The sequence below is a fragment of the Acipenser ruthenus genome, chromosome 26 (assembly GCF_902713425.1).
Source record: "Acipenser ruthenus chromosome 26, fAciRut3.2 maternal haplotype, whole genome shotgun sequence".
In the NCBI taxonomy this organism is placed as follows: domain Eukaryota; kingdom Metazoa; phylum Chordata; class Actinopteri; order Acipenseriformes; family Acipenseridae; genus Acipenser; species Acipenser ruthenus.
The window spans coordinates 19,212,787-19,234,233 of NC_081214.1; the positions used below are offsets into that span (position 1 = coordinate 19,212,787).

General features: G+C 37.8%; 1 protein-coding gene across 2 annotated transcripts; it reads right to left on the bottom strand.

Moving 5' to 3' along the window:
- Positions 1 to 2,131: 2,131 nt before the first annotated feature.
- Positions 2,132 to 21,447, bottom strand: LOC117412359 (BTB/POZ domain-containing protein KCTD12-like). Of its 2 annotated transcripts, XM_059001163.1 has the most exons (3): positions 19,706 to 21,447; positions 13,234 to 13,290; positions 2,132 to 3,522 (listed from the first exon to the last, which is right to left on the bottom strand). In XM_059001163.1, exons 1-3 carry the CDS (start codon positions 20,571 to 20,573, stop codon positions 2,885 to 2,887), a joined length of 1,563 nt encoding a protein of 520 aa, XP_058857146.1. In that variant the 5' UTR covers positions 20,574 to 21,447; the 3' UTR covers positions 2,132 to 2,884. The 2 variants fall into 2 exon arrangements, with proteins under 2 accessions (XP_058857146.1, XP_058857147.1); XM_059001164.1 differs by lacking the exon at positions 13,234 to 13,290.

The window sequence follows — 21,447 nt, forward strand, 5'->3', positions numbered from 1 at the left end:
CAAAAAGCACTGAAAAATAAACATAAATAAATAAAATACCATTAGATATTACAAACACACATGAAAAAGTCTCAATCCTGCAGCAACATTAGTAATAAGACAAATGGCAGCCAACTCCTGATGCAACACTCTTTAGTTCACATCACTTCATAACTGATTCAAATTGGGCCGTATTGATGCAATAAGCTGATTTAGGAAATCAGGGTGAATCCACCCCAGTTGCCCAGGTTTGTTGGCTTTGCCTTGGCCACCTGAGACTTGTGGCCTAAGGCCTGTTTGCATCCATAAACAAACTGCCATCCTTGCTTACAGTACATTTATTTCTGGACTGAGCAGTGATACATACTGTGTACAATAATGTATCAGGATATCAAGTCCTATTCCCAAAGCAACTGTATTAATTTGTAATATGCCAACCACAACAAGGTCTTTGGCGGTTCAAAATGTTATAGTGTAGTCTTCATTGAAGACAAAAAAATTATATAACAACCTTGCAAAAAAAAAAATATTTTTTGGCTTAAAAAGCACTTCATTGGGGGCCTTTCTATTCGTTAAGGGCATTGGACTGTTGTATACAGAGCTCTGGTGAAGAGTCAAGTATCTGTACTCAGGAGTGTAGAGATATGAAAAGTACTTGGTTAATCAAACAGAAATGACTATGCTATGAATAAATGAGTGGCATCCAAAGCACTTCAAATTTTGATTTTAGTGGGACCGAAGCCAAACGGTGCAGCGAAGCTGCTCAGAACCAGCTGTGCTTTCATACATGTCTCCTTTGTTCAGAGACTCAGATATGAGTAACTAGGATCCGTGGAACAATCTGTTCCTTCGTTTATTTATCGAATAGCTGCTTAAAGACCAAGATTATATGACTGTCAAGCCTGGGTTTGTTTTGACGATCCCTTATCACACAGCAGCTCTCAAATAATACGTTCATAAAGCTGGGCCATGTATTAAATGTTAGCTTTTTTGAGTGAAGAAAAGAGGGCAGTTCTAAACATTTTCCCAGTGAGTTTGAGATGTTTTAAATTACAAGTTCTTTACATGCAAAAAAACAAGCATCTGGTAAGGACATGAAAACAGAAAAACAAAAGATACATTCCTTTACCAAAAAAAACAGTTGAAGGATATTCAATATTTATTTTAGTAAAACCCCAATTATCAATATAGTCTAGTTGCATAAAACGCTAGAAACTGATACTGGATTGTATTTTGTAATTAAGCACGTTGTTGCATTGTAACTACACCACTGAAACCACTGTGAGATTAAAAAAAATAATAATAAAATAAAAAAGATTTGGATTAGAACAGAGCTCAAGAGATTTTTGTCTCAATCTAGGAAGACTGGTCTTTCCCTTTGATGTTGAGGTGCTGGCTGAAGTTCTGCTTGACCATCCAATGTGTCAAATCGCAGAATATCATCTTTTTATTCAATAGGATACAATTTAAAAAAATCACAAAATATAAATCCATCTTTTTTTTAACACTCACCAAAAGATAAAGACAAAGAATATTAGTGACTGATAATGATGCTTCCTTACCTGGCACCTTTGTTTGAACCAGCACATCAACATCTGTAGCAAATGACTGGGCTGAGGATATCTTGTGTATCGAGTTAAGCTGTGTGTCATTTAGTTGAGAATGACATTTTTCTTTGTTGATATTCATGACGAAGAAAACTGCTTGACACACTATTTCAGAAGCTTTTAGCAGCATTTCTTAAAAAACTCTACATCAGAAAAGGATTTTGAAGAAACACCTATTTTGTGAGCAATCGCATAGCTTGCCTTAACAGCAGCATCACTTATGCTACAAGCATTAGTAAACATTGATAGCTGCTTTTAAATGACTGCTAATTCAGAGAATTTATCTTAACGTAACATTCCTGTATCATATCATTATCATATTTCTTGCCATGGTTTGCTTCATAGTGTCTTTTAATGTTGCATTATTTCTGAGGTTTTGGGTTTGTCTTTGTATTTTTTTAACTGTCACTCGGCCCGCGCCAAGCAGCCAGGGTATCGGATCAGGCCCGCCAAACAAACGACCCCTGGCCTATAGGAAGAGAAGGCAGAATCATTCAAGCACCCAACCAACCCCCCGAGGGAGACAGAACTGCAGCAATCTAAGATAAAGACAAGCCAAAAATGTGCTTTTGTATACAATTTTAATTTTACAAATGAGACAAATCTAAAAATAAATACAAAAACAAATATCCTACACTGTACTCAGTCCTACTTTATTGCAAGGCATTCCCTACCATACCAGATTATTGAAAATACTGCAATAACAAAATAAGGTGCACAGGTACAGGTAAGCAAATAAGTCTAGTTTCATATTTTCAGATATTAATGAAAACAAATTAAAATAAGGACTGGACAGATTTGACGTGATGAGTCTGTAAGGTGTTTAAATCCTCCTGGAAGGAAAAGTTACCATTACTCAGTAATTCCTCAATTTGTAGCAAAGTCTGGTCTTCAAAACGTCCTACAGTCATCACATTTGAGACTGTTCTTTGTGAAACATCAGTCATTTGCGCTATCTTGGACACAGAAGCACCTGCCTGCCCTCTGTCAAAGTCTGTCAGACCTGCTGTCTTGCTCATGGTGACTAAAACTAATTTCAAACGACATTGTTGTATATATAATGTCAGGGATTCTATTTGCATAACAAATTCATAAGTGATAGAAGGAGCAGTCCATTTTTTTACACAAAGTGTGTGTCACGAATGGCTGTTATTTCTAATTTTGCAGTTCATCCCTTGTGTCTCCTTAAACATCACCCCATGTTTCATCTGCAAACTTTAAATGAAGCTCTATTTCAGTTTATATGGTTGTAGTTACAGATTGCTTTCAACACTGTTGCCAGTGAGTATCCTGTTTTCCTATGCATTGTATTTCTTAAGAAGATCGTTCTGCCAGTGGCGTTTGCGGTCTGGGAAGATTGGAGGAATTTTGATCCTCCTGAAATCCTCGATGCACTTTTTCAGCTGCTCCTCCATTTCCTTCTTCTCCTCAGCCTCAGGGTCCTTGGGAGCAGCCCTATTTTCACAGGCCTGTGACTGCCCGCTGGGTGTCTGCTGGCTGGGTAACTGCTGGCAGGGTATTTCCACTGCCTCCACCTTTCTGGGCGGCTGGTCAAGCCGGAGAGTTGTGGGTCGCGTTGGGGTGCCATGGGAAGACGGCTCTTGCTTTCGGTTCCCAGGCTGGTGTGTTGGACCTGCTAGTGAGGCATCCTGGGTAGGAGGTGGTGTAGGCAGGGGAGGGGGTGGCAGCTCCTGGCTGTCCTTCATGTCATAGCTTACCAAGGTCCCCATGTCCTCAGGCTCTGGAGGTGGTGGTGTAACCACTAAGAAGCCATTCCGAATATCCAGCACTGTGTTGGTCTCTGCTTGGCTACCCGGGCTGGAGGCAGTCAGGTCGTTACAGCTGGCTGTGCCAGTGTCTAAGCACTTCTGCATGTCACCCAGTTGGTCCTGCTGCTCCCTGACACCCAGCGAGACATTGGAGGCCAGCTTCCCTCCTGCACCAAAAAAACAGAATAACAGGAGTTGTTGATACTTTTGCTGGGAAAGTACAAGATTGCTTATACCTAGACTGTTTTGATTATACATTTTACACCCAACTCACTGCATCCAATCTCCATTTGTTTAACTGTATATGTCTCCTGTTATTGCACTGAGTGGCAAAACCTGCCAATGAACAGGTTTCACAATGTTGCAGTGAAGAGTCTGCGCAAAACAAATATTTCACTCCAAAGGTGTGATATGTTACAGTATTTTTTGTGTGCTTCTCAAAAATAAACACCAGAAATGAAGAATACTACTTATACTACTTGGGAAAGTTAGGATCTGTGTGACTTTTTAAGATGCATTTTCATGGGTTAATATTGGTGTTAGCAACATCTAAGTAGGTAACCATGGTGTTTATCACCTTTACAAAATAGCATTGGGATACCATTGTAGTCCGACCGATCATTCTTGCTTGGATAAAAATTCCAATATGACTTTTTGATTTCTCAGGTCTGTTATTAACCCTTTAATGTATACTGCTACACAGTTCTCTGTGCAGCAACAGAACAGCATTTTGGTCACCATGACAACCACTTCTTGATAACCTTGCCCAACAAACAAACAGACCAAGTCTTCACATTCTCAGTGTGCAGGTAAGCTAATCCACAGGTACCTATGGTAACAACTAACCTTTTTGTCTGGTCATATTAATTGATGCTATAGAGAGTAATGCTGTCAATATAACAGTTGTATACAAAATAATAAAACTGTTAACAAACTGGCTTTTTATTTTGTATTAAAAAAAAGTATTTACACAATGCCACCTATCCCCTATGAGCAGTTTGCTCCCTCGCCAAAGGAGTTACAGCACCATTAAAAAAACTTGGGACATCCATGTATTCCTTAGCACTAAAAAGAAACTCAGACAAACATTTCATTGTGACATCTTTGCAATGAAAGAGTTGAAATAAAACAATAATTACAATTGTAAAGAAAACTAATAATTTGCAATGATTTCACTTTTAGTGCACAATTTATACTGAAGTAGACGTCAAGGTGGTCCATCTGCAGAAAAACACCATGACCATTTGTGGCCCCAGGGGTTGAAAGAAATAATGGGAGTATGAGATGAAGTGCTGTGCCAATAATTGACTTTGTAAAAAAAAATGTTTGGCCATCAGAAAAAAGCCTGCTCATCATTAGGGGCTTGTTCCTTTTTAATAGGACAAGTGTGTTTACCCTGTGTGAGATGAGGTGCTGGATTTGAAAATGAACACAGCAAAAATACAAATACTCAGTATTTTACTAAACAAACCAAGTTTAAACAAAATCACACAGGCAGAAACAAAATTCAAGTTTTCACACAAATTAACCCTTTTGGCCATATTCCAAAATTAGTTTTGGCATTAGAGGCACTGTAGCTCTTCCAATAGCGCTCTGTCTTCCTAGATTGTATACACTGGCTTCATAATCTCTAAAGAGTAACTAACATTTCATGTGCAAACTGAGTCTGTCAACTAATCGATTGTCCAATGGACAAGGCCAAGATCATTTTGCATTGTTTTCTTTCTAACTACTTCATGCCTGGATTCCAGCACATGCAATCCATTGTGTGAGTAACAAGAACACCAGTACAGTCATTTCACAGCCTCACAGTCTGCATGCTTTTTAATTAAGCTTGAGTTCTGCCCTGAGGGCAATTACAGCTGATAGGAATGGTTTTTCAAAAGTCTCTTGGCCTCCAGTGATCTTGTAACATTAGATTAGCGTTCTGTACTGCTGGTTATTTAGCGTATTGTTGCAGCAACCTTTAATGTGCTCTTTGCTTTCCATTTCATCACTGGTTTCATAATCACCTTGTCCGGCTGCAAGTCAGTCAATCAGAGAGGCTGCTCAGACTCTGCTGATTGCTTTGTGAGTTTGAGTGGCCACACTACAGTGTGTGTGTGTGTGTGTGTGTGTGGCCGGGGGGGTTACATTAACAGTCGCTTTATGTTTTTGCTCATTTTTCTCTTCTAACAAGAGGTTGGGAAAATAAATATATATATATATATATATATATATATATATATATATATATATATATATTATTTTTTTTTTTTTTTTTTTTTTACAGTTCTCAAACATCTTCCATCTTCTGAGTTATCACCATTTTTCTCTAAATCTGTCTTTATTTGCTTTGCGCTTGTCTAGAGGGACCTAAGTGCCAGGAATGAACAGACTTCCCATTTCCATTCAGATCATGAAATCTCTCTGTATAAATGTTACGTGATTGAAGAAGCTCAAAGCAGCTCATAGCCAGGTAAAAGCAGATTTATAGAAAATGGAAAAAATTGAGCACTGTACACTGTCAATGGGTTGTAGGGCAACCATGTGCATACCTGGGGTGAAACATGCCTGTGGAAAGGATGGCTTGCGGGTAATGTCAGACCAGAAAATGCAGGACACTCAATATTGGGGTTGAATGTGCTGCTGTGCGTTTTAATAATAAATAAAATATTTAAACAAAACAAAACACTTCTGAAAGTAAATGGCACGTTGGCCAAAATAGACAGACAGATACGAACACTGAATATATGTTTTGAATATGAATATGTTTAATGTAACGTACTGCCCATTAACAGCTTTATTTGGAGCTGTTTGTAAGAACTCTGAACTTAAACCTGGCTGTCTACAATATAACATCTCCACTGACAGACATGACTCCTCGTGACAAATTCCTCTTGATGAGGCTGATAGTATTGTTTGCTGATTTGAAAGTCAGTGTTGTGTTTGCCTTGAGGGGGGACATGACACAATTGTCTCACAACAGTACTGGTTACATTTTATTGGTCCTCCTTTAGGAAGGGTGTTTTTTTTTTTTGGGGGGGGGGATTATTTAAGATGCTGGGGAAGATGGGGGAGAAAGCGATATAGGTTATTTAGGGCCTTATTTTGAAATGCAAAGGCACCGACACATTTTCTGAGAGGAATAAATTAGGAAATATCAAAGTTGCAGAATGCCATTCATTTACTGTTCTGAGCATTTGTTGCTAGTAATATATATTGCTTTTTTTACTTTTGAATTCTGTCATGCAATGTATTGGAATTTTGATTTCTCATACAATATCTATAAAATTAAATTAAACTTTTGCACATCTCAACAGGATATTTCCTTTCTAACATTTCTTTTGAAATAATGAAACTGAATGTCAGTAGGAAATGCTTGCCAGTCATCTGGCGAGGGGTTAACTTCAGTAGAGTAGAACTGAATGCCTGGGATAGCGAAAGGACTAATCTACTTACAGGTTTAATGTGCCTGGGTGGCATGTGTCAGCCCACTGCACACTCTAGTTAATCATAGCAGCTAACATTTCCCAAAAGAAACCTTTTACCAAATCTATAGCTTAACTCAAAGGCTGCTAGGTAATGCAATGCAGTGGACTGGCTTATATATGTAGCATACACTTATGTAAATTGCCCTTACGTTGCTGATTAATTTGTTAGAATGTGTATTTAAATTAAAACTTCCTGTTACAAGTCAGTTTCAGTCATGATGGGCAAGACAACAGATCTGACTGACTTAACTAGAAGGCTGATAATAGGAGCTCAGTTGTGGGTTACATTCTCAATCTCCTAAAGGAATTAAAGGCAGTAATCATTGAGGAATGGTCACGTATCCATCCAGAACAATTTCATCATCTTTTAAATGTGTCATGCGGAGTCACTGGCTTACCATGTTACACATTTCCAAACATTTGTTTAGCACTACTGTATTTGGAAACATAAGAGTTCTCTTTGCACCATGCTGCGAAACAGATTCAGCAAATTCTGTCCAATTGTCCTAGAGCCAGCTAAAAAGTCAATACAGAGAATTCAACCATTAGGATCTAACAGCCAGAAAATCCATAACACATTGCTCAGTACCGGGTTCCGAAAGGCAGCAAATTCAATGCGTGAGATCTGTAGCGTTGTCTAAAAAGAGCAGATTTAATACTGCAGATTCAATCATTAGACTAGTGATACAACAGGCCGTGTAGGTTTGTTTTACTTCTCTTATTCAACACACTGTATTAGGATCTGAACTCATATCCAGGCTGTGTATATAGATTGGTAGTTAGGTATCACATGATGATTTATTTTGTGTTGTAGTACAATTAAATAGTTTGAATGATATTTTATATGTGCTGTATACTGAAACTGCTGTTCGTTAGCCTCTTTGTAAATGAGATATGTAATAAAATACAATGACAACAAACTCAATGCAGACTTCTAAAAATCCTATAATACAGTTGCAGTGCATACACAGTGATAATAAATGCAGCTGCTCACTTTACACTGCTGTTATGGAAAAAAAAAATGAAACTCTAAGCAATACAACTTGGCAAGTGGAGACATCAAATGATTTAGTACCACCAGTAAAGGTCATGAAAGGCACTATAGTATATCTGACTCTGTGTTAATGAATCACTGCTTAATAATATGGTGTGAACGGGAGAGAAGGAATCTGAGCTGCAAATCTACCTCCCGACCAAGAAGGGCACGAAGTAATGTTGGTGGTGTGCCTTTACTGGGATGGGCCGACTCAATGGTGGGACGGAATCGTAAGTCAGGCATCTTGGAGAAAGGACATAGCCATAAGACTGCTGAACGACTCTGTTGTGATCAGCTGTGTTGTGTGCAGCAATTGGAGAGAGTGTGGCCCCGCAATGATCACAGGGAAGAGTTTAGCAGTACAAAGAGGATGCAGCTACGTGAGTACGGCCTCATAATGTTACCAAGGATTACAGCACCACGGAGCACGAGCACTGGCACCCTGGACACTGTATTTCCTATTTGTTACTTATTGTTTGGGATTGTAGTTCCCCAATACCATTGTTGGTAGCGAGGAATCAGTTGTAAACAATAAAAAAACACAACATTTTTTAAATATTCCCTCAGTTTGGACCTTCTATTCTTCCTCACACCACTCACATCCTGACATACAGCCACACCAGCATTGCAAAGCAACAATACAGTTTAAAGGGTTGACCTTAGTAATGTGGATGTTCAGTGAAATGCAGAAATTACATCGACAATATGGGTGACTTTAAATTGCCTTAAAGATTAAACCTCAATATTTTAAGGCCATTGCATGACATTCAAATAACCCAACACATCCCAGACTTGCTAGTGTTTTCTATTGACTTGTTATGATCCATTCAGCACTACAGATAATCCTTTCCCTCTACTGGACCACTAGCATTAAGTGCAGATGAAGCTATATGCAAGGTGCTAGCAGAAATTAATGGCCTCCTGGTTACATGCCCTTTTCTTTAACCACTGGACCACACAGCCTCCTCGTGCTTCATATACTGCCAAAACATCTCTCAAATGAGTCAGTGTGCACCCAAACTTAATAAATCCCTTTCCCAACAGCTGTACTAACAAAACAGTCAAGCCCACTCATCTAGAAAAAATTTTTTAAAAATCATCTTTACTTCAAATATATTTACACAGCGTAGCCTTTTGAGTAGGCTTGTTTATTTCCAGACATGTTGGGAGAAAGCACTGCAGGAAATTAAAAGCTTACAGGCCTTGCAAATGTAATGCAGATTTAAGCACATATTTTTTACTATCTTTGGCACAAGGGCAGGAAACGCAAAGGCTTAGTAAGGCTCGCACTTTGCTTCTATGGTCTTTGTGCACTGTTGTAATGGAGAACCCTAGTTTGTCAATTTGTATGGGTCCTGATGTGGATTGGTATGATTTGTTAGGAAGCTGCATTTATTATAGCAGCTTTCTAAAGTAGTAGTGCTTTTAAAAATAATTGTTACATATTTATGAAAGCAGTAACCTTAATTATAAGCCCGTTTATCAAATTCAGATTTTGATAACTGGGCTCATAATTAAGGTTACTATTTTCATAAATAATTTGACATCTAAGAAAGCTGAAAAGGTATGAGACATTGGTAAATTAGTAGCATATTTAATAGCACATTTTGATAATATGAGGGTAATGTTGTGGCCTGCTAATGGTTCTGCAATGGGATTCTTCAGGGTAATACTGAGGTGAGGGGATGCTGTTTCATAGCAGTACTGAATAGCATACTAGAAAACAAAACAAACAAAAAACATTGTACTACATTTTTATTGTACAAATTTTTTTTTATGTTCATAATATTGTGATTATTCTTCCTTTAGGGGGCACTGTTCCTGTATCACTCACACCTGGCAACATTTATTGGGCACTGTGGCCACTCCGTGCACCGTTTGTTAAGTGTTAGTTCGTTTTGTTTGTCAGTGCCGTGTCCTGTGTTTTTGTTACAACCCTTTTATTTTCTGTTCTGTTTATTAAATGCTGAGCGAAAGCATTCGCTCAGCTTCACCAAACCACACCTCTCTGTCTGTTTATTTCCTGCTTCTGGTCTGACGCCACCCACTCCGGCCGTCTTTGTGACAGGCACCTATAGGCAAAATCAAAGCCAGTTCACAGCCATTTCCCAAATATAAATAGCCTCCGATAAGACATTGAAGACAAAGGGATTAAAGATAATTAGTGGATTAGGCTTCCAAGCTTCCAGATGGCTGAGGTGACACTGAGCTAACATGCCTTTATTTGGCATGTTGGCTGATCATGTTCTCATCTGAACTAATACAAAATAAAGTGTTGTAATTACACAGTCGATGATTTTTTATTTTAAATGGAAACACAATCCTTAGTGAAATATAGCAAATTAAACGAGATACATCAGTAGCATATATCATCCTTGCAAAGGATATAAAAACACATGGTATAATTATCTTGAAAATGTGGTCACTATGATCTACCACACGTTCGATTGAATCTCAGAGCAAATGCCTATCAACATCATACAAGTATAGCTTTCTTTAGCTATCGCCAAACTAACATCTGGATTTTTATAAATGACAATGACAATTCTGAAATCCTAGCCTTCAATATCTCAGCCTATCAGGGGTAAGGACTGTGCCACAATTAGGTCTCAATGACATCATTGGGTATAATACTTATATGTACAGATTTCGAATTCTATGACATCCTTATGCCCATAGCCCATAGATATTGTTTAAAGTATAAAACAAAAAAAGCCATGCACATACCTCAACTGATGTTCATCAAGACAATTTAATTATTGTTTCAACATATTGACATTTTACCACCAATTCTGTTCCTTGCTTCAATTAATAAATGACCAGAGATTTCAGTTGTGATAAAATGTTTTAATATATTGAAACATATTAAGAGATTGAAACAATAATTAAATTGTCCTGATGAAGATCAGTTGTTGTATGTGCATGCCTCTTTTTGTTTTATACTTTGAGAACACCTCATCCAGTTGTAACTTATATAATGATGTCACACCATTCTAAATATACTATTTTAGACTACATAATATGGTCCACAATCCCTAAATACAATAAGACAGGTTATCTATACAGTATTAAAAGATGGAGCAAATACATCTAACACTCACTGCCAGTTGGTCAGTATCAGGTCTGTTATTATGGCCTGTGTTTCCTGCCTGCCTGCTTGGATCCACCCACACACTGTGCCTCCCTCTCAAAGGTTGAGGCCGTGTGATCCAAGCTGCACACAGGGCCTCTGAAAGAGTCGCTCATGAGAGCAGTTTGAAGTCTGCAGAGAACTGGAAATCATTTGAAGTTATTTTAACATGGTATCCCTTTGATTTTGAGCATGCATGTAAGCATTTTTCATGTTTTCCTCACAATGGGATGGTGAAGTAAATATTTTAGTGTTCAACCTCTCAGTTGGGCTTTCGGATTAATTTTACAAAGTTTGGTTTCCAAGTTCATATAGGTGTTCTGAGATGAAGTACTTTATAAATGTCATCAGCCAACCTTGATAAAATGACACCCTTGTTATGTACAGTGTAGTGTTAAAGAAATGAGAAGAAAAAGGCTATAGCATATCTTCAGTTGTAAAGCTGGAAATATGGGAGAATAGTCACCTAGTTTGGGGAGGCAGCTGGTGAATGTTCCCCTCTAAATGTGGATGAGTTGGCACATTCAGTCAGGGGGATTCACTGATAATATTTCATATGATTCTCCTGATGCAGAGTTAAACACATTTTCCAGAGGGACAGTATACATGTGTTTTCAATTTGGAGATTATCAGATAAGAAGAGTTTAGCAATTTTAGCCATGTTTTGAAGTTTGATTGAATACAACTTTATAACAAGGAATAATGCAGGTCATACAGTGCTTCTTTGATGGAATCTATCACTTAGTGGCTATAGGTTGTAATTATATTGTAATGAAAGTAGTAATACGTTAAGACAAACGTTTTGAGTAATGTCTTTATCGAGTACATATAAAGCAGTAACCCCCCCTCTCTGGTGTATTTGAAAAATGTTGCTACTTCTGATTCTTTACAAATCAGCCATGAATTTCAGTTTGTACTGTATGTCTTTTTACTAGTCAGCTCTTTCAGTATTTACTCTTGCAGAAAAATTGGACAAACACCAATGGGAGACCTTTATAAAAATAGTGTATTACCTTGAAGAAGAGAAGCAGAACCATCTGCATACCAACAATAGCAACATATTTCTGAATAAATATTGCAGGTCTTGATGCATTTAAAGAATGCCACCAGTGTGTCAGACAAAATGAATTTACAAAGACCTCTTGTTTTATTCCAAAAAAATTTAATGGAACCATTGTTTACTACCCATCCACCCTTATAATTATTACATTGCTCCTGAAGATGTTTTTGTATATGCCCATAGACAGTGTATGTGATTTCAGGTTGTTGGGTATGTATGTATGTATTAAACAAAGTTTGAATTAGGTCCCTTTGATCACTCTACCTCATTGGCACTGTTAACACCTTAATCTCTTCTGGGGACAGTTTTGGCAGCCGTTCCCTCAGGCTGAGTAACAGGGATTCAGTCAATAGTATTTCCCAAGTCCCTAGCTGGGGCTTACCTGCCTCATGCAGTCTAGCTTCCCTAAAGAAGAAACCTTACCCAATGGAAGGAGTTGCTTAGCAGCAAAGTGAAATAAAACAAAACATCCTGAGTGAAATGTTAAGGGTTCAAGGAAAGCCTTCAACTTATAGGAGGCTGTGTGGTCCAGTGGTTAAAGAAAAAAAGGGCTTATAACCAGGAGGTCCCAGGTTCAAATCCCACCTCAGCCACTGACTCATTGTGTGACCCTGAGCAAGTCACTTAACCTCCTTTTGCTCCGTCTTTCAGGTGAGATGTAATTGTGACTCTGCAGCTGATGCATAGTTCACACACCCTAGTCTCTGTAAGTTGCCTTGGATAAAGGCGTCAGCTAAAATAAAACAAATAGTGTACTGCAATAGGCTTAGAGAAAGTATTGTACACTTACAGTATCTGAAGTTCAAATTTATAACATTAAGTCTCACGGTTAACATAACATACAGTGTTGATGTCCTTGCTCCTGAAATGTTCATTTTAGTTGCTCATTAACAAAATGCTGTAAGTATCAGCATACATGGGAATCCAGCCTCTCACTCAGAGAAGAATTGGATATTGTAATACAAATGAATAGAGAAACGACTCCTTAGCAATGAGACAAAAGGTCATTGACATTTAGATAGAAATTTCTGATTGTGATTTCTGCATTCCTCCAGAGGGGTAGTTGAGGTTTATTTTGACTAACTGCAAAATATTACGCTGATAACATACAGAGCTCTTGAAGGCGACCAGCCTCCCTCTAAAAAGAACAGTTTGTGTTTATATTAAATACTGTGTTACCTGTCAGCTTGAGTGGTTGGTTGCTGAACTCCAGATCTTGCCAAGAAGCATCTTTACCTGTTCAAAGAAAACAAGCTCATGACAGCTACATTCTCACAAAAGCAAAACATTCACCATTTCTAAATGCTATAGGTTTAGTTTAAGATTAGAATAGCTGAAGGCTATTTGTATTTTATATTCAGTATCATTCTTAACTGGTGAAAATATGATTATGCTATTCTCTGTCCATACCATTGAACAACTAAACAGGTGGCATGAATCTGTTTTAAAAGTAGCGTTATATTTTTGAAAACAATACTCAGCATTATCTTCAGTCTAAGACATACTGTATTTACTTGCCAGGTTTTGTAAATCAAACCTTTTAGCCAGCATGTTCATGTTTCACCATTCACTATAATTTGAACCAAACCTCCATCTGTTCCTACTCAATACTATAAGGTAGCACTGTGCATTGCCTGCAGTGCAAAATTACACCCCAATGTACAATATATTAACTTATCAGAAATCACAAAAAGGAAAGTGTTACTGAGGAACTGTTAATTGCTATGCACAGGGTGACATTTTATTGTTAATTGACATTAGTAAGTAAACAGGATAAGATCTGTAACTGTGGTTGATTTTGTATACATTATTTATAATATCCAGCAGAAGATGAAGGCAATGTTCAAAATTGCACTTTTTAGCTGAAAAATAAATCACTATTAGCTAACCATTAAGAATGAAACACATTTGTTAACATATTATTAAGCCAGTTATTAAATGTTAATACATAAAAAGGGCCTATAAATATATAAAGAATGATCATAGTAAAACAAAATCTCTCTCTCTCTCTCTCTCTCTCTCTCTCTCTCTCTCTCTCTCTCTCTCTCTCTCTCTCTCTCTCTCTCTCTCTCTCTCTCTCTCTCTCTCTCTCTCTCTCTCTCTCTCTCTATATATATATTAATTGCATTTTCTTTAACATTTCTCACAGGCTGGTTTAGAGCTGCAGCCTATCCTAAACGCAAGAATCGAGTCCTCATGTCCCATTCTGGACCAGTCCTTTCTAATAGCTCAGGTACTTGTACCAACCAAGACATGAGAATCCCTATTCTCTTTTAAAGTTTACCATGGTAAATGTATGTGGCTGTTTACTATGCTTTCCGAGGTAATTGTTTCCTAAGGCTCATTCACTTATTGTAAAGAGACTGAGGTTATTTATTATTCCCTGTGTCCTGGCATACAGAGTGTCTTGGCCTGCAACATGGGTGAGAGGGAGTGGGAAGGAATTTCATCATCATGTGAGAGATGCGATAAAGGTGAACGTTTGGAGTAAGCTGAACAGGGTATTTCACAGGGGGGAAGCTTATCAGAGTACTATAATTAGCACAGAGAAGTAGAAACTGGCAGGCTACAAGAAAGAGGAGACAATCACAAAAGTAGATTATATTAAATTCCACTATAACATGTTTTTTTGTTTTCTTTTTCACAATAGAACGCTGGTGTAGCGCTTACTGGGGTGCCAGACAACAGTGCTGGAAGTTTTCCTTCTTGCTATTGTGCTGAGGAATGAAAGACATTTTAGTCTGGACAGAGACCTGCATGAAAGGCAAGCACCCTGATCTGACAGGACACACAAGGCACCATCTAGACTAAAAGAGTAATGGGACAAGGGGTTTATCTGCTTGTTTTGGTACAATCTGGAATAGCACAGAGACAAATGTAACAATACAAAACATCTTATGCCTGGCGGTGTGCCGAGGGAATTAATTTGACACAGAGATCACTGTTGTGAATACAGAACTGTAGCTACTACACTGAGCAACTGATCATCAGTACCCATATCCTGACCTCCATCCTCTCGCTCCAGTTACTGTTTCTAATAACAAAAATATACACACAAAAAACACATTCATATTTACGTAGAAACCAAATCCCCACAACACTTCGGTCGTCACAAAATAGCTTTATTTTCTCAATTGGGTCACATTAGGCATACTATTTCAAAACATCAAAAGTGGATTTGCTCACTATTTGGCACACATTCATGCACGTCAAACTTTCAGCCAAGATTTTAATAACAGAGAGTTACGACAGGAGCCTGCAGTAATTCCTAAAACAGGCATGAATTACTTGGGTTTTTGGGAGAGGTTTAAACAAAATTTTGACAGACTGAGAGGACATCCTTGTTTTGAAGAGGATGCTGCACTAAAAAAAAAACTGTCAAATTGTTCTGGAAATGAATACAGATATATACAAAAAATACTAATAAACACCATTATTGTTATCGGTTTTCACTGTAGCCAATATATATTTAAAGACACTGGCAATTCTGTATTTAAAACCCTTTTAAAAAGATATCATAAGACTGATCCATGAAAAGTCCTTCATACTTTGCTGAATCGCAGAAACCTAATAGAACAACACAGACTTGGATTTCTCTATAGAGGGTTAGCTGTGCTTTTTATTACACTACAGACACAAAACAGCGACAGGCTGATAATTGTCTAGCAGTGAAGCTGTAGTCTCAATTTAAAAAAAAAAACAAAACATTGTGCTCTCTGGTGGGTCACCAGTACTGCCTCAGGATTGTAGGTTTTGATTCAAGTTCTGTAACAATATAAGGGCAGCCTAGTCAGCAAATCTTTGAACCACAACCTACGCCTTCCTAAAGCCCCAGAGTAGTACTGTATATACAGACCAAAATTAAAAAGTACTGCAGCAAACATGTAAGCCACACATCAATAACATTCATACTTTCAAAGAACCAAAAAAAGAAACACTTGGATTTAAATTAAATCTTAGATTACAGAGCTATTTTAAAGAACATTAAATAGCCTGGCTTGTTATATGATACCTTATAGACTATAGTGGAACTATAATTTAGATTTATTCCAGGTACTGATCTTCCTATCTATGAACAGGTAATAGATATGTTAATGTTTAGAGAATATATATATATATATATATATATATATATATATATATATATATATATATATATATAGATATTTTCAAACAATAAAATACATTGAAAAATGATTAAAACAGTTGAGTGTTAAAAGTTATGGGTGGTTTGTTATAGCTAACGGCCTGATATTGTAATAGAGCATTATATATATATATATATATATATATATATGAAGGTTTCCAGTGCTGTGCTATGCATTACCATTTAGCAATTCAAGCTGCAGAGGGCCTCAGACAGTACGGTATTTCACGTGACTTGAAGAAACCAAGTGGAAAAACAGTCATGAAAGAAACCATCTACTCCAGATGATGCAGGTTTAATGACCCCTGTCATAGTTCCCTGCCAAGCTCCCTTGCTGCTACTCAGGGGAGAGCTGCCATTGAGTTGCGTCACCCGCTACAGGCTCGGCAATGAAAGAATTGCTCGTTTTTAGCGGGTGTACCCTCAGCTAAAGAGCACTGTCGGACAAACTCTCTCATTCCTGGGTAGGCTGCACTAGGAAGGAAACTCTACCCTGTAAAGAAAGTGCCTAGTCTTTATTCTGTCTGCTTACAACATGAAAGCGACTGGTCTAGAGGTCATCACCAATCTGCTACACTAGGAAGGCCAGCACTGACATAACATCATGGTTTTGCAGTTTCTATCTCTATACAGCACGACGTTGCCTCCTGATCGTAAGATTACCCGTACACTGTAAACTGTACAATACCTACGCTATTTAGAAAACAGTGCAACAAAATGTACAGTTAAGAGTAAAATGAATCTATGTAAACAGGTCCAAAGTGATTATTACACTAAAGATATGTCAAGAACTCAGTGTTTTTAAGATTTGTGGCTTTAGGATTTATTATGTGGCATACTACACTATCCACAGATGCCCTAAATTTAAATACTACTCACAGTGAACTCATATCTAAGATTATCTTTTATTTGTAAAGAATTTTTAGTGCTGTTTACAGATTTTTTTTACGGGACCAACATAAGTGTCACAGAATTTACTCATGCTCGTTCATCAGATAAAAAGTGGACTTTCATCTTTAACTTTAAACACTCAACCACAAGATATTCAGTAAAAATGTTATTTTTAGTTTCACAAAAAACGCAGATACATTTGTTTTTATTACGTACATTTACATTATTCATGTCGGAACAGTGACTGCAAGAATAGAATCATGAAATAGGATATTAGTTGATGGAATGGAAGCCATTATAGAAGAAAGAAAAAGTGAGGGGTTTTAGAGGCTTCATAAACCCCAAGACGAAAGGTAACACAGTTTATAGTTAACTGTATCCTCTGATTTTTAAAATTAAATTCTTATGAATATATGATAAAACACATTTTAAAAAATCAGATACGGAACGGTTATTCTAATTCAATATGAGAGAGTAAACTTTTGAGCTGGCAGAGGAATAGAGAGCAACGTAACCAATGGCAACTGGAACATTTTCAGTTTGAAACACAAACATTAAGAAAATGATATGAAGCAGTTACCATGTAAAAAAAAATAATTAGATCTATTTCTCTTATAATTACACAGTTTTCTCGAACATAGCACAGTGTATGAATAAATAGGTCCACATGTACGGCATCTATCCCAAACAGTTATTTCTGGCCATTCACAGTCCATGCTGGACATAATGCAATATGTTTATAATGCACATTGTTGGGCACGCTTCAAGACAATTAGCCACCTTCAAAGATAGGCTTATTTTAGAAAAGGTTTTGTAATTTAGCTGTTTCGCCATTTTTATAAACATAATTCAAATCCAGACTGTAAAACTAGCTAATAATAGTTTTACTGCCAATAATTGTGAACAATCTTTTTTTTTTTTTTTTAACATTATGATTTTTTCCGTAACATTTATTTCTTAACCTTAACATAGCTGAAAGTTATTTGTATTTTAAGCCACAAATAAACAACCCAAAATAGTCTGCATGGAAACATTCCATTTAACCCAACTTTAAAGAATTTGTCATTTAACAGCTTGTTAGCTGATCTGCGAACACCTCCACACAGAGAGCATCAGCCTTTACAGAAGTTAGTTATGAACAGCTAGAATGGGTAATATAATAATGAAAATTGAGAATAAAAAGAGAGGATCTACCTCCACTAAAATAGTTAAAGTATATGTTAACATTATAAATCAGGGGTATGAGGTTATAGAAACAAAAAGGCAAACAAGGTCAGACAAACAAAAAGCTGTCTAAAAGAAGGCATTAAAAGCTGTTGAAAGGCATCACCCAGGCATTTCAAATAATAGAATGAAACATACAATATAATTATTTGTCATTAGGCAGTAGCAATACTTAATTAGTTTTTTTTCTAATAAGAAAAGTCACATTGTAGTCCTACTCTACCCATTTTTTCTTCACATTTTTTGGAGAATTTCCTTTAAATGTAGCACAGTTTGACACAAAGACTGAATGCTGTCTGACACAGTTGACCATTGGAATGGCTTCTTGTTATTATATTTTACATTTTATTTTAGAATTTAATAGACACACTTTGGGATACATTGTCTGAGCGAACCTTTGCTGTCCTGTCTAGCAATGAAATTGCATTATTCTCTTAAAAAGTGGAAATGTGGAAATCTGGGGTTGAAAACATCACTATTTGTTAGAAGACTTATATTCTGAAAATATTATGAACAAAACAACAAAGAATCATTTTGTAATTTTTTTCATGCCATTAACCTTACCCACTGAGGTGAAACAGTTTGTCTATTTCCAGCTCAAAAGCAGTTACATTTAGTTAAAAATTAAAAACATATAGGCCCACATACTGTGCCATATCCACAAATCCCTTACAACCAGGCTAAGTTTTTACAATTTTTTTTTGTAAAACAAAAAACAAAGTGCGTGAGTTACAGAACTAGCAATAAAGAAGTAAGGTGCATGTGACTAATAAATTAACCCGCATAGTTACTATTTTTGCTTTTCCTTGTTAGAAAAAAAAGTGTTAACTTAGCACAATGGTAAATTATTTGTGAATATGACCCGCTGTATCTAAGGTCTATTATGTTGCTTACATTAGGATCCATTTCAAGGTACCTTTTATACATTTTCAATTAATAAATTTGTCTCCTGTAAAGAATGAATGAGGGATCATGTTTCAAAATATTGCCACATGGTCCTCCATTTCATCTTCTTTACTTTTCTCCATTAAAACAACTTTACCAGCCCATCAGAACTCAACCAGTGATCAGCAAGTGAGATGGATTATCTCCTTTCCCACTCGTCAGACATTGCTGTTTGATTTAAAGACGTGGCATCAAAGTCACTGAGAATCTATTATATATATACAAAAGACACAACAAAAGGTCTAGTCTCTCCGCAGGGTAGAGGAAGCAGTGGTTGGCAGGTGGTGGGTCAGTTGACTGCAGGAAAAGCTGAGATTAAGCGGAAGGGCAGCGGATGGGAGTCTGGGATACATTGGGACGGAAGTTCTACCTCTAAAGCAATGGAACCACAACAGTACAAGAATCAAATGAAGGGTGGGATATACAGTATCTGTGCTCACTCACGGTAGAAAACATATTCCGTGTAACTGGTCCAGATTTTGTCATCTGTTTGGTCATGGGCGAAAGCGCAGGTGCCTGTGGAATTGCAGGCCACCATGTGGAAACCGGAATCTGCAAGCTTATCGAAGGCTTGTTCCAGGAAGGTGAACTTCAGGTAGTAGCGGGAAGTGTACCTCTCAGGGGGGCGGTCTGGGTCCCGACTTTCATTCAGGGTGTCACCAAACACTTCTTTAGCCAGGGAGGTCTTGCCGCAGACCATAATTCGGGCCACCCTTCTGAATTTGGCATCAGTTTGGCTGTCACGGCCCAGGGTGTAGGAGCCACGGTAACCGATGGTGATAAAGCCAGCGCGGCGCGATTCAGAGCCGGGACCTTGGGTGATGCTAGCGCATGCTATGGCACCTAGTGAGGCGATGTTCCTGGCTGTGTCTGCATTGGGTGATGACTCTTCTGGGTCACTCTGGCATGCGTCATCACCGATGGAGTTTTGTTTGCTTATCTTTGGGGTGAGCAGTTTGACCAGCTCAGGCAGGTTAAAGTACTCTGCCTCCCTCTGCAGCCGGCTGCGCTCAGGGAAATGATCTGGGAGCACCAGCTGCTGGTCTCGCATGTAATCCAAAATGTAGCGGAACAAGAACCCGTCTCTGTCCACGAAAAAACGGCCCTTGGTGTCCCTGGCCAGAGTCTTGATGTTTTTTCGGCTAAACATCTCCCAGAGTAGGGAGTCAGGAACACTGGTGACAGTGGCGTAACGGGTGATGTACACCTGTCCACCCACATTGAGCTCAATGATTTCTGGAAAAGGGGGCTCCTCTCCTGGCAGGGTACAACTAGCATTATCTGGCAGGGCCATGATTGCTTCAATTGACATCCCACTTCTTGGATTACAGATTATTTTCAAATATGTTAGAGGTGGGCTAGCCAACCCTCCAGCTACACAACCTTAACACAGGATAACTGCCAAAAGACGTAGAAGCTGAAAAGGGATGATCACTGGAAGGTCCAAAACGGTTTGTGCATTAACTAACAAAAAATAAAATAGCCTGTATCAGATTTCAAAAAGAAAAATGGACAATGTTCAAAATGTAGTCATATCCAAATATTTAACAGGAAAAGCTGTATTCATATTGGTCTCATGATTGTTCTCTTCATTATCAAAGTATGTTCCTTCTCAGCCCAAACTTTTAAATTGCAAGGAAAACTGCCGTCACTGGTGGGTAAAAAAAAAGAGGCTAAGAAAAAACTGTCCTTCACGCTGGTGTAAATATTCCTTCACAAAACACAGTATCTATAAATATAATCATTTCAGGGCAATGCATCAAAATAAAAAATACATATATATTATTTATTTACTTTACCACCGGAGAATTTTTTCGATTTTAAGAGCATAGTCTGATGTCTGTGAAATCAATCCAATCCAGCACGCACAAGAAGCAATTTGAACATATAACGATACTCCCTCCTCAGTCCTGCTGTTTTCTTCTTTTGTTTTATTTTATTGATATAAATGTATAAATCCTTTTTGGGGAAAAAAAATCACCGTTAACTGCCTCTCGCGAAAAAGGCAAAATCACGTCAAACAAACAAAGCCACACTAAGAAAAATGAAACCCGGCGCTGCTTTGATGGGGAAACCAGTCAGATGAGATGGTTGCCTCCTCTATCCCCGATGCTCGTGTCTTCAGGCTGTTTCCTCCTGCTAAACACTGTGCTCTCCAGATTATACACTTCTCATTATTAACTCCA

Coding starts and splice junctions, on each gene's coding strand:
- LOC117412359 (XM_059001163.1), bottom strand. CDS start 20,573: ATGTCAATTGAAGCAATCATGGCCCTGCCAGATAATGCTAGTTGTACC. Junction 13,291..19,705: donor CACGGAATATGTTTTCTACC/GTGAGTGAGCAC, acceptor TTCTTTGAACAG/GTAAAGATGCTTCTTGGCAA. Junction 3,523..13,233: donor CCAACCACTCAAGCTGACAG/GTAACACAGTAT, acceptor TTTTTGGTGCAG/GAGGGAAGCTGGCCTCCAAT.